Raw genomic sequence first — 14,381 nt, 5'->3', positions numbered from 1 at the left:
CATAATAGCTCAGGTGCGTATCGTTTCCCTATACCAAAATGAAATAAGAAACAACAATCCCGTGCTAATGCTGCCATTCCTTGGGAGGTATAAAACGAGTAACCATAATTGGTAGAAATGGCATCACCTGACGAGAGCGGGCACGCAAAATTGAAACAGTTAACTAAATGGTTTATTTGTAACCGAGCCCGTATTAATGAACTCATTAAACTTTCCCGGGTTCCGGTGGCAATGTCAACTAGAAGGAATTGCGGCAAAAGAAGCTTGACCTTGCTGCATTAATGCAACGCACTTTCGGGACTTACATTTTCTGTTTGGTGCGATTTCCGCCGAAGACGGGGTGAACCGGAGCGTGTTGGTGTGAAGAACACGGCACAGCTTTGCGGGTACAAAAACACTACTTCCCGTTTTTTTTTCAGGGCACTTCCCGCACTAATCTGCCTTCACAGTCGCACTCTAGGCCACGCGTACCACACCACAGCTGCTGCTTGATTGGTTTGTTATTGCACACGCTTGGAATTCACTACGCCACCGGCCCAACAGAGGCACCTCGTTTGACGTTCTTTCTATCGTTTCAGCAGAAATTGTACACCGAACCCAAAACCGAACTGAACAGCAACATAAAAATACCTCCGCCTACTTTGGAGCAGCGTCCGGTCCGGCCGGTCGGGTATTTAGCGTTAGGTGGATGGGATTTTTCGGTAAGGGTACTTTCGCACAATCAACACTTCAACGATTTATATGCGCAACAACGTGTTTGAGAAAGGGACAAAAAATCTAGCGACCAAAGTTTCGTCAAAAACGGTAAAATTCGACACTGCAAACTAGCGTGGTTTGCCGTGAGTTGGCTGTAATGCGATACAATTCCTTGGCGTAGGCTAAATGTACATTCGCGGTGGATAGATTTCTTTACATCATCTTCATAACATCGGGATCCGGGATCGGGAAAAATCGATACCTTCCCGCTGTCAAACACTCGCACACCTCACGCACATACACCCGACCGTACAGAAATGGCTCCTTCCTGCCACGGAGCTGCTCTCGCACACCAAACCCGCCCACCGCACAAACGCGCCCTCGTGGACACAAGCGTCGATCTGCACGTACCCCACACAGCGAATGAGAAACAGAAGCAATCCTAGTGCCAGTGGCACATTACAATGAACTAACGGAGGAATCCGTACAATGGCTCGGTAGCAGCTGTTCAAGAGCCACAACGCGTCGCAATTGGGCAGCACCCAACCAGCCACGGGTAAAGGATAATTAATCAATGTAACGCGAGAGTGTGTCAAACCAACACTTCGATTCAGCAGGTTTTCTTCAGCACGACGCTTCGGATGCTTCTTACCGGGGACACAAGACACACAATTGGATCGTCGGGTACGAGCACAACCACACAGTACACCACAAGTTCGCGAACTTTAACGCCAAGAAATGCAGCTCTGTTGCACGATGAGCCAAGTGCTTATTCAGTATATGATGGATAGATGCTAGCAATTATATCTCCCTGTTGAGGGCGGACTTCAGCGCAGCCCTCCGGAAGCGAACGCTTGTGAACCAAATCGTGTCTCAAATGCAACTGAGAGATTTTCGACACGCTATCCAAGAGCGGTCGATGTTGGCTCCCCAGCATAAGCGCATTGAGAGAAGCCACTCTCCGATTTCAGATCCAGCGGTGAGAGCGAAACGATGGATCGAATCAAAACAACCGGAATGGTTTGACTGATAAGAAAAAAAAGCAACTGAAAGTGGTGCTGAAGCAAGAAGAGCTTTCGTGGAATTAGCGGGTGTGTGATATCAAATTATTTCTAAATATTTTATCAACAATATTGCCACCCATCAAGCGTGCCATTATGTACCTTTTGTATTGGAGAAGTTTTACTTCAATCATTTTTCTTTTACTCGGTGGCTACCGCTGCTAGTAGCTGCCGTGGTATAGTAATCTAATATAGTCGCGAACGTAAGTCAGCCGTTCTTGAGCGTTATCCAGTGTTCCATAAAGTATATATGCTTCACTGGTGGCACAAGAATGGTTTGTACGTCATTAAGTTCGATCGTCTAGACAGATATATTGACCGGCGTATGCATACCTGGCCATAAGCCAGTATGCCAAAGCATGTGTTTTTCAAGGTTATTACTTATGCATATGCTCTTGTTGCAAAGAGGTTTGATATTTTGGATGAATTCCAAGGTGCACACCCACCTAGACTGCTCGTGTCTGATCAGTGTGCCAACACGCAGATTTGGATATAGACAACAATCCAACGATTCGGTCATCTGCAGAGCTTTTTTCTGGTACCTTCCGTTCACTAAGTTAAATGGTTGTTTTTAGTAGAACGTTGGTATAACGTAGGTAGTCAATTGTCATCATGTTTATATTTTTTATGAAAATTTACATCCGAATTATATAAGGTACTGCTGCTTTAAAAAGATTTAGTTTAAATCGACATGGCAAATTTGTAAGCTGTAAAACGTAGAATAAAAATGATTTTGTTGTATTGAGATGTTGTATTTTGCACAGTATTCATTGTTTCGAACCTACACAATCGTCTGTTGGACAATAACTTCGTGTAGTCCGGTTGTTTGCGTTAAAACGTATCATCCTTGATTGAGCTATTTCAATATTGCGTTAGGCTGGCCACAATAAATAATAATCGGTCATGCAATATGCATTATTATCCTCCTACCGCTCACAGCTCGGTATGCACTCGAGCACCACTATCCTTCTCCGTCGGATGGATGAAGAGCCCTTCAGCAGCGACCCATTCCGTGCCAGAGTAAGGATTCGGAATACCAACCACTTCCATCTGACCATTGATTGGCCGTCCAAAGGTACGCCCGGACACGCCAAGATACATGTCGGTATCGGTGTGCTGAAACCGGACAGGGTTCGCTCGCTGCCAACTGTCGCCCGAGCAAATTAACAGCCAGTGATCTCCAGAATCTCCCTCACCTAACAAAGAGCAACTTTATGCATTACATCGGCTCGAAAATTTTAAATTAACACTTTCAACCACCTACCTCGCTCATCACCATAGGCTGAAATCTCTTGGTTACCAGACAGCGGACTCTGGAAATGATGGGAATGAAGGTTTTTGTTCGTAGCTAGATGGTGCAGTCGAATAGTATCTCCACATTTAATTGGCTCTCTGTAATGGATAAATAGGTACTCGTAAATTTTTAAGGCTGACAAACTTCTTCATTCAGCGATTTACCCTCGATCACAATGTTTGCCTGTGGCAGCCTTCACTGCCCAATGGCTGTTAACATCTTCCTGCAGTTCCGTGGCGGTAACCGACTGTTGACCCGAACCCGTTCCATATTTTACATCATGCGAATGTAATCGCACCTTGTAGTCAGTATTGAGCAGTTTCAGTACTGTACCACATGTTACATATCGATTATTCCGGGCGGCTAAAAGATTGAACAAACGCTTAGATATATCGCGAAATGCCGACGTTTTGCGTCCTCGATATCACTGACGTGGTCGTTAGTGGCATAGAGCTGCTGGCACCGGCAAACTAGACTTTGTTTCTACCATGATCCAACACATGCACAAACACCACGCATGCACGGCGACCAATCACAGCCGACCAGCACAGCAGCATAGCAAAACAAAACTTTGCATCGAATCATCGAGGGCAACTTACCTACAACAAAATCCAATGAACACACTAAACTGAAGATCAAGACTAGAAATGCAATTGTGCTGCTATGGAGAGTCATTTTTGTGGATCTAGTATGATAAAGGCTTTTCAGAACAGCTAGCAGAACAGCTTAGAACCTTAGTCGAACAGGAACTGCGATTATGCTTCTCGCGGGCGTATGAATGGTGTGACTCTTAGACCGCTTTCATACTTATTGAGCTTCTTCTTCTGTTTTCTATTAAAGAGTTGTTTAGAATCAATTTGATGATATATATATAATCGCTAATAACTTGGCCAACATAAAATACCGACCGAAACACACACAAACTTTGGCATGACAAATGTCAGAAACCTCAAACGTCAGGTTTGATGACGTTAGCAAACTTAGATCTATATGTACATAACATATAGAAATGTACGGCCAAAGAACCATTCATCGAATGTGTAATTGTTACACAGGAATTTGTGCATTGTTCACAAAATTGAATAAAACAAAAAAAATTACAAAGCGTGAATATACTCTTCTACATTTAAATATTTTTTGTTGGTTATTCACTGGCTCTTTAAAATCAAATTCGTTATTACCACGTGTTACAGTGGGGTGACTCAGTGAAACAGACTGATTTTGAAATTTGCTCATGGATAGGTTTTCGATGTATTTAATATGCCTAAAAATTAATATTATTTTATTGCATTCACGTGAAATGCAACATATTATAAGACTTAGCTTTACAAAAATCATGCTTCAGAGCTTCTATAGTCAAATTTAATTGCATGCTATGGGTGACCTCGTGTGTGGGTGAAACTAGCCCTTTCCATCAGGAATATATGGATACCAGTTAAAGCAAAGGACTGCAATCTGTATGATCTATGATTTAAAAAATAGAAGAAAAAAACAATTCAATCAACTGAATTGGTTTTGTACTCATTCATTTTGATGGGCTGACCAATTACTTGTAATGAAAAGAAGTGTAGATATAAGCTATTTTCGCTATTGTTCGAGCAAACATCAATTCAAAAATATCTTTGAAATAGTCTTATGCTCTGATTGTACTATTATGTATATTTCCATTAGCCCGTATTGTATTGAATCATCACCCGGAGCTCGAATGATACCAATCAAATCATATCCAAGCAAAATTAGCAAAAGTGTCCTTCGGGTTTCGTTGGGCTAATTTCAATGAATCACGATAGTGTGTGAGTTCCGTGTGCGATGAGTGCACCAAAGGCACTTTGATCAGCTGCTGATAAGTCACGGAAACACCAGCAATACCCCAACGTAACTATTAACCGTCTTCAAGGATGCACCGTCGAAGAATAAGCGTGAATCACACACTACCACCCAAAGAAAGGGTTACCACCGTAATTGCATATCGAAGTGCACTCGCACACGTGCCCATTGCCCATGCTGCAGACAGTCTTCAGCAGCATCGATCGCATCGATTGCACCAGCGATTCAAACGATCACCAGCACCAACTCGCTCTTTCTTACGCCACGCAGCCTGCGTGCATTTGGGGCCACAACAGGTTTTACTCACCAACACATCGGCGTCCGGTGATCGCGCCAAGACAACGAACTCGCCCCACGATCGCTCTGCCGCTGCAGCCAGCGTTTCACTCGCGAACAGAAAGATTTCAACGACCAGTTCCCAGCGAACCCTGGTCGCATGCTGTCGCGTCGTTTGGCGGTGGCTCGTACTCGTTCAGGCAAAGTGGCCTTTCCTTTAAGCGGGACCGTGCAGTGGCTTTGCCAGCGCCGTACGCAGTGTGAGTGCGTTTTTCTCCTCAAACCGGGGACGATCGGGGATTGAGGTTTCACTTCGACGATCACTTTCCATCTCAAGCTCCGGGAGATAGCTCTAAGCGCCGTATCACTGCGCTTCGACTCGGCAAAAAGTGTTTGAAGCAGTGTGCAAGCGATGAGTGGCTGCCGGAGGTGATGGTGATGGTACTGTGAAGACGACGATTTGTTAAAACTTGCGATTCCAGTCCATCCAGTTCTGATGCGCTGCCTGGTGCTCTCTTGAAATGTCAAAGCCTTCACCTTTTCGGCTCGGTATACACTCGGCGGAACTGCGGTGGATGCTTTCGAAGTGGATTTCGCGGCCCTAACTTGATGCTTGTTGCCGCGAGTCAAGCAACAGCATTTAGAAAAAAATGAAACCGTACACTACTAAGTACATTTGGGGAGAATTGGTGTCGAGAAAGGAAGCAATCACAGCTCGTTGAAGATGGATACCGAGGCGAATGCGAACTCTCGGCAGCGAAACGAAACACTCAGAATCATGTGAAGAAATCTATAGTGGACAAGTTTTGTTTGAAATATATGGAGAAATATTCGGAATGCGACTGATCGCGCATGGTGAAAGTGTGGTGGCTTGTGAGTTGTGTAAGCGAATCAAGTTTTTGTACGTTTGCTCGCGACGAAAAGACCGAAAATAGAAACCCAGCTCCGACTCGATCAGGGTATAGTTCAATCATGATCAGCCGTAATCAGTAGGATGCAATGCGAGCAGCCGTTAATGCCATCTGCTGCTCATTTTTTTCCTTCAGCAGAGCTTTCGCAACACAAAAAATCGCTCTCCTCAATACAGACGAATCAACAATATTCCTCAGGGATAAGATCCATGGACGGTGATCGTGGTGACAGAAAGCTCGTTTCTTCATTAGTCATTCTAGCGACTCCGCACCAAATGGGACAAACATTTGGGGGTGGCTCGTAAAGCACGGTGGGCTGGCCACGCACAAGCTGAACGCGTGTGTGGGTGCGTCTGCCCGAGAATGTGGTCGTAATTAAGCTTTATTTTTTCGATGCCTACGTTGTGTGTCTTGAATGCTACCTTCAGCCGCCGCTGCTGCTACGGTATGCCACCGTTACATGGCATGGTTGCTTGTTTGATCGTCTGGTGCCCCGATCGAGCCGAGCTGGAGTCGAGCGAACCTGGCTTGGTGACCGATCTATGCTGGCATTCGAGTGTATGCGTGAAGAAGTACCCTACGATCACCGAAGGTCTCTGAGGGCTGCTACATAATGTCTTCTCCCTCAAGTACTGGCTCGGCGTGATGTTGGTAGTAGTTTGCGCGATGCATTTTGGTGCACTTTTGATTAAACGTCATCGGTATCAGATGAAGCAAATGCAGTTTTTTGTGTTAAAAATTCGGCGGTAGTATTTCACCACGTTGCGCGATGAACTGTAGATCACCAGCTATATATAATAACAATTTTACCATAAAATATATTTATTTTGTTATGGTGTTTAAAATTTGAGTGAGCTGGCTTAAAAACATTTATTTTTTTATTTTATTATTATTTTTTAATTATAAAAATGTTTGTTTGCTCGGGTGGGTGAAAGGTAGTACGTCAACCGAACGCGCGTCGTCGAGGATTGTCCATGTTGCGTAAGATAACGGGTGAGCGAGAAGAGTGAGAAGACCGAAAGAAAAATCATCAACCCCCGAAGATCAGTGTCTACTGTTGTTTGGCATTGTGGCATTGGATATCAGCGACAGCCCCAGCCGTCGCAGTGAAACGCCAAAAGGGCAACCCAAAGTCTACGCTGCCTAAGGTAGGAGAGCTCAACCTTTGATTGGAGCCCGTTGCTAGGTGAGTAATGTTCACTGCCACTATGATATTTTGTACGGTATATTAAGATCATTCGTAAATGATTTTCTTTATTCAAAACGTAATTGTCAACATTCGTTAGCTGTAATTATGAAGAAGGAAATGCAAATCATGTTTAGCGGGTTATTTAATAACCAACGCGTTATAACTGATTATATGAGTTTTAATATCAGCATCATGAATGTATTCATTATCAGTGTCGTAAGACACGAAAGTAAACAAAAATAAAACAAGAGCGTGAAATGAGGGAAGTCCATTCACGCTGCATGCTCGCGGTTTGAGGCGCTTGACAAATTTTGCAAAGCCGAAACGTAACCGCGCCATGAAGCATGCTTTTACGTTTGAAAGCAAAAGCAAAAGAAAAACGATGTCTAGCCAGCTAGCGGTTGTCTGTTCGGTGGGTGATTTTGTTGTTGCATTTTCACCCGTGGTAGCTTAACATGGCGTTTCGTTCAACACGTTACGATAAAATTATGCTTGTTTTTGGTGTACGAGCTTGTACCGTGTCGGGCCTATTTGAGGCGTTGCTTAATCTAGCTTCTGACTACCACTCAAAGCTTTATCTAATCGTATTAAACGATTCGAATCAAAGTGTAGAGAATAGAATTAGCAAACACTGTGCTACATTGGCTTGATAAATTTTGAAGCAATCAAAGTTCAATAGACTAAAGACGCGACCAATCCAAGGTCGTTCACTTAAGCTCCCTCAATCAGTTCTGCAGCTCTTCATAGCGCTTGGGGCGTTTAAGCAACTTTCGAACACCACTCTAACGATCCGTCTCTAACATGTACAGCTTGCATATGTCCCAACATCCTTCCATGATCGACAGAACAGAACCACAGCCAGCGCTACCGCAGCGAGCTGGCAAAACAATATCGCGTATTGTCTTCCGTAGGGCAACTTTTCCTCCTTCGGCCGGCGCGAAACGTTGGCCAATCCGCTCGTGAACGGATGTGGATTTTCCGGTGGAAACCCATAATTGCTTCGTTCCGTTTCTTTTCCCTTTTGCAATAGGCCAACCATAAGCGCTGTTGCACTAGGCCAATTGCAGCGCCTCTACGAGCGCACGCCCTACATGACCAATGCACACCACTGCAGGACATATGCTCGCCACACACTTGAACCACGCGCGCTTATAGCCAAGTACACGTACGTACAATTGCGCGCGTTTCTGTAGCATGCAGTGCATTTTTTCTCTTCACTTTTCCGAACGAAAATCGCTGAGAAAATCGAGCCCCACATCGATGGAGCCCCAAACGATCCGCGACCACGCCAACGAGGAGTTCCAGCGTTGGTGGCTGGTGTTGTCTCGCATGTCTTGCGCCAATCAGAACGCGATCAACCTCAACCATACGGTTTTTCCTTTGTTCGCTCCGGTTGCGCCGGATCGCGCTTAAATGGCGTGATTTTTATTGTTTCTGGTTCACGCAAACGAGTTCGCCGTTGGGCAGCAGCAAACCAAAAAAAAAACAAGCGCCTCGGACAAGAAACCGTCAGAATGTCAAACGCACGGAATCGGTGGCTTGGTCGTGTATTTGAACGCACTTCGACCGACCCCCGGGCGGTAGCCTTCGAAATTCGACACGTTTGGGTGGAGCTTGGGGTGTTCGTAAGCAGCGGTGGTTTTATGTCCCTTACCGACCAGGCTCCTTCGGCCCTGCTCCTAAGTTCCCTTCTAAGTTGCTGCTGTTTTTTGATTTTTTTTGTTTCACAAAGGTGGGCTATGTTTTGTATATCGCACCGATCGACGGTGTAAACGGTTTTGCGGTGAAGTGAAACCCATGCGGGCTAAAGAATTTTATTAATTCAACGTCCTTCTTATTCGCGATCACACCCAAATGTTTATAAGAGAATCCCTCAGTGCTAAGGGTGCTTTCAAATGGATTACGGTCGACCAACTTTGGATTAGTTTGAGCGAACAGAAAACTCAGAACGGATGGATTTGCTAATGGGTTAACAAACATGTTGGAAGCACAAAAAATATTGCCTATTTGGGAATGAAAAAATATTCTCGAAGTCCCCTTGAAGGAGAATCGTTAACACTGAGTGTATCAGCAAACAAATAAATTACTCATTTATCAACGATGCACGAATAACAAGCGTATGTCGATGGTTTTTTCACTGGTGCTGTGGGATTTCACATTATATTTTGAAGATCCCTAATTTCATATAAAGTTTGTGTAACCACTCATGTCGTTGAGCCAACCCCCCCATCAAACAATTGTAGCCCGATGGAGCTGAAATTATACCGCATACACTAGCTGGATGAATGGTTGTCTACTCGACGACCAATAAAACGGAGACCTTCATTGTCCTCCCTGCACCGTTAGCAAACTGCACCGGTGCCCGTGAAAAACGCCGAAAGAGAAAAGCAGTCCCAATAGCAGCATATCCGCCTGAATTGCGGCACGGCGAAAGAAAGGAAATTTCTTTCTTCTCACCTCGTCGGAGCGCAATTACGAGTAATAGGGGGCGTCGGTTTCGGGGCCACAGAGACAGGCAGATGCTGGCTAATGCGTGCGAGAGTTGAGCGTTAAAAATGGTCCGCTAAAAACACCCCCCACAAACTCACTCGAAAAGCGCCGAAAAGTGGCAAGGCTTTTCATCGATCATTTTCGTGCGCATAGAAAGTGATCATTTTCACTTACGGGCGGCCGTGGAAGCTGCAGGCATCGCAGAACGAAGTTTTGCATCAATGAATCGCTTTTCCTTCTGGCCTGCGATGACGTTCGAGTGACCGGTGAACCTCTGCGCGCGGCACATGAAAGCTTTAATAGCCACGGCTTGCAATCGGAAGTCCTTACCTCTGCAAATTGCACACCCTTAAAACGTACCCCCTCGTGCGTTGCAGCCTTGACGGCGTATGTGGGCGTGTATGCGTATTGAAGCTTTGCAAACGTGAGCTTTCCCGAGCCATAAGAAACCGTCTCAAGTCAGTTAACCAAGCCTCTGAAGCAGCACCGACTGCAACGCACGCAAGGCAGGCGAACCCGCTAATCGCATGGGTGAATTTTGGGTTTAAAAATTAAAAGCTTGCTTGGAAACTTTCCTTCCTAGGGCAAGGTAAGGGAAACCCATCACCGTACCAGGATGTTTTTTTTTCGTCGCACACGTTGAGAGGAAAACACACAGACGGAACCAGCCCGTACCGTATGGGTTATTTCACTCGCAAGTAGGCCAAGTTTTCGACGATCGAAAGGCATCCCAGCTAGCCCGGTATGCGTGTGTGTGTGTGTGTATGTGCCCGTTAGCCGTTCCGTGGTAAAGATTTGAAAAGTGAAAATCATTTCACGGATCGCAGCTGGCAGCAAGCAAAAGAGGACCACAACCGGTGCGAAACATACCAAAAGGGGGAGACGGCAAAACGATGAACCTGCACGGGGCGGATACATAAGAAAGTGGCGAAGATGGCGAAGCGAAAATGATGCAGATCGTCGACCTGGCGAGATGAGGCAGCAACACGGTTCAAAGGCAAACAAAAGTGAAAACGATGAAAAGTTAGATAAAATTCAGTGGTCAAGGAGTTATGAACGCTGGTGACACCAGATAAGGCGCCGGCATGTTGAGTGTGTTGAGTAATCGTGCAAATAAAGCGCAGACAACAAAAAACAGCTGCTGCTTTTGAGAAATAAGCCCGGATACGATCACTCACACAACACAGAATAAAATGGATCACAATCAGCCATAATGGTTCCGTTTCATGAAAAATCTCAATGAAGGTTTCCAACTCGTAAGATACAGCTCTTCAATATTCCGGGAGCGGTTTTCAAGTTTATTGATTGATCAACATCTCGTTGGGATGCTCATAACGTGGAGCATTGGGTGTTTTACAAAAGAAAACGATTCACCTTTACTGCCCCAGATGGTTGATGAAAAGAACTTTTGTTTCACCACAAGGCACGGAAGAGAAATGCTACCAAAAATAATGCTTTTAATAGTTGCTGAGGCATACGCTAAGTCAGTCAAAGCTTGAACGCGTAACGTGTAAGAAGTGGTTTAGCAAAGGTGTGTTTTATTTTGTACAATTTTAACCATAGAATTATGGGGGAGATATGTAGCAAAACAACGTTGAGTATTTAGTATTTTCTAGTGTCTGTCTACCATACAATTGGGCAAAAAATGAAATAATGTGCCCCACTATTCCAGTAAATAGTTAATCCATAACCCATTTATTGATAAATGTCACCAAAAAATATACGCTCTTCTCTACAAAGTCATAGTGACGGCACAAGCCGGAAAATCTGTAAACATAAAGGCCACAAAAAAAAGGCTTATAGCATAAAACGCTGAAAAGACCCACCCAAGATGAAGAAACAGCGCGTGCACGCGCTTTCACGCTGCTTTCCCTTCGGATCGGTGCGCGGGATGAAAAAAAAACCCGGAGGCCCAAAACAAAAGAAAACTGCTGCAATCCCGCAATTACTATCGGTTAGAAATAACAATACGCGGTGATTAGCACGCCCAAGAGGCGCCCTGGATGCGCACGAGAAGATCGTTCCCCGATCGCGCAGGAGGCGGACCCATTGGTTTTGATTGAGGAGAAAATTTTCACCTAATAAAGTGGCTTTTTTTCATTTACAGTTTTTGCTTACGCATGTAAGCAGGCTAGGTAGTTAACCGTAGAGTTGAAGGGCTATTCCGTCGTTGGAAAAAGAAACAAAATGTGTGGTATATAATTATACCAGCCACACAATGGCCGTGCATCGTAGGATCGTAAGGGAGAAAATTCTGAACCAAATATCAGCCCCTCTACGTTCGATTTGTCATTATGTAGGCTATGTTGGCCCACGCAATTCACCGCCGAACTTCTGCAACCACGTTGAGAACACTTTTAATTGGGTGGCCCTTCGGTCTGTGGGAGACTCAACGGAACAACGGATGAAAAATATTCAAATTCCCAAGCCCACAGAAACCGCCAGCGGTCATCTTTCCACGAACGGGACACATGTCGTGCGAAGGGCCATTAATCACTCGCCCGTAGTCAGCGCAAGAGGTTCACACATTTGTCTCGATGGCACTGGCACTTGGGGTTCGCGGATTAACCCGGTCGTATCGGTGCTATTCTCACGGTATGATATAATTCGTACCTTATGGATGTGCTGCGAAATCACCAAGCTACCAGAGCTAAGAAAGACCTACTGCGTTTCGTTGTGGATTTGTAGCAAACGCATGACTGCAGTTGATGGTTCGGTTGAGGATTTTTTAAAAGAAACTTATCATTTGTGGTGATAAGCTCGTTTGCAGACAATAACTAGCTTCACTCGCGAAGGAAGCTTTCCTTCCTTCGAAGGTAGCTTTCAGACTCTCGCCAGCAGCGAAACGTGACAGCGTGAGACAAAACTCGGCAAAAACTCACCCTTCGAGGTCAGTCTGTAATGTGGCCAATCATTTGTGGCCACCTCGGGACGGTTGTGCAGCATTGCTTTGCGTCCAATCGGTTTGACCCCACCCAAAACATGTCCCACTGACCTGAACCTCCACATTCGAGCCCCTCAGGCTCAAATATTCGATCCGTTCCATCGACATTTCGTTTCGGTGCCCCTTTACTGTGGCCTTCACGGGCCGCATCGTGTGAGCAGCATGCGAAGGGTGGTGGCTTTCGATCGTTTTTGTCGGCATCGAGTACCGCGACGGTTAAACAAAAAAAAAAGAAACAACGAAAAACAGCCCACCCCGATGTCAAGCTCTCGCAAAAGAATAAGCTCTTGACCGTCGGGAAAGTCGAAGAAAGACGCACTACCGTGGGGCCACACAATGATGGGCGATCCGGAACGGTTTGGGCGCTGTGGCGGACAGTGTGGTCCACAAGAATCGCATGGTGCGTTGCGCAATGCCGAAAATAAAATGCTGCCGAACATTAGGCTGCTTGGGGTCTGCGTGGATGAGAAAGAGAGGCCACCGTTTGTTTTGCGTGTCATTTGCGTGCCACAGCGGCAGAGATTGGATGTTAGATTGTGTTTTTCTTCTTCGCTGCTGCTGCTGAAGGAGGTACCATTATTGATGGAAGCAAACTGGAAGGTGACCAAAACGCTAATAACCATTACGGTAGCACGGTGTGTCTGTTCTCCACCGATGGACAATGACGTTGCACGACCTTGCCCGTTGCGGACCAGCTCCGAAAGCTGGTGAATGGTGGGTGTATGGAAAATTTTATTCAAATGCCCAAACCACGCGCGCCGAAGCTTCTATTAATGAGTGCACACTCAACAGCGATGAGTATTTTTGCACTAAGCCCAATTGTGTAGGTAAATGTGCTTTTTGTGTTCACCTCTGAGCTCCGGCACTATCGTAAGGACGCTTTGGGTGAAAAGTATAACAAGAACACCAAGGGCAGCAAATTAGAAACCAATTTCCACCCCATTGAAGAGCCGCTTGGGAGATGGTGTGAAGAAAAATTCACCCTCGCGTTAAAACTTCTATTTTGCATACTTTCTCTTATGCTGATTCTCTATTAAGCGGATGCATTATCTGAACGTTCATTCACTGGAAATGCGAGAAAAACAACACCAAACGGCTGCTCACCATGTGTTTTTGCACATTCAATTATTTAAAATCCAAATAAGCACTCTAACAGATGAATGGGGGTGCCTCTATACGGCGTGTATCATTAAAACATTGCGCGCATTTTAAGATGCATTCGGAAGGCGTGGACTTGGACTTGGAGGTTGGTCAACTCGTGCAGGTGCATAAATGGAAATGCACCCGTTGGCCAAAGTAGCAACTCGTTTGTGGTAAATCGAACGAGAGCTTGTTTCAGGATTTTCTAGGCGCAAACTGTTGCAAGTATGGAGGCGAATACCGGGGATACAAACAACTCGAGGCTTTGTGCTTCCGCAGCGAGCACATTTGTTCAAGGAGCATTAAAAAACAACAGCTCCAACTCCTGTTTAAAGGCACCCGTAGAAGGGAAACTTTCTCTGAAACACCGGTCTTTTCCGGGCGTTATTTGAACGCCATTTTCTCCAAACTACCTTCATCATTCATTTCACCTTAAGATCCCGCTTATCGCCTCTGTAATTAGCTTGTGTCTGTGCCGTACCGCACTTCGCTTTCGTTCGGAACGATCGACTTTTGCTTTCGGTCGCCATGTTCTCCATTCAGGAAACCAACC

The 14,381-nt window shown here is 45.4% G+C and overlaps 1 protein-coding gene across 1 annotated transcript; it reads right to left on the bottom strand.

Annotated features, from left to right (window-relative positions):
* Positions 1-2,503: 2,503 nt before the first annotated feature.
* LOC128731391 (stromal cell-derived factor 2) lies at positions 2,504-3,726 on the bottom strand. The gene is made up of 4 exons (XM_053824507.1): positions 3,651-3,726; positions 3,216-3,414; positions 3,022-3,149; positions 2,504-2,953 (listed from the first exon to the last, which is right to left on the bottom strand). The coding sequence occupies exons 1-4, from the start codon at positions 3,724-3,726 to the stop codon at positions 2,691-2,693; spliced, it is 666 nt and encodes a 221-aa protein (XP_053680482.1). The 3' UTR covers positions 2,504-2,690.
* Between the last annotated feature and the right edge of the window lie 10,655 nt (positions 3,727-14,381).

This window comes from Anopheles nili, chromosome 2 (genome assembly GCF_943737925.1).
Source record: "Anopheles nili chromosome 2, idAnoNiliSN_F5_01, whole genome shotgun sequence".
In the NCBI taxonomy this organism is placed as follows: domain Eukaryota; kingdom Metazoa; phylum Arthropoda; class Insecta; order Diptera; family Culicidae; genus Anopheles; species Anopheles nili.
Note: the sequence above shows the minus strand (reverse complement) of the source record. Positions and strands in the feature narration are given on the sequence as shown.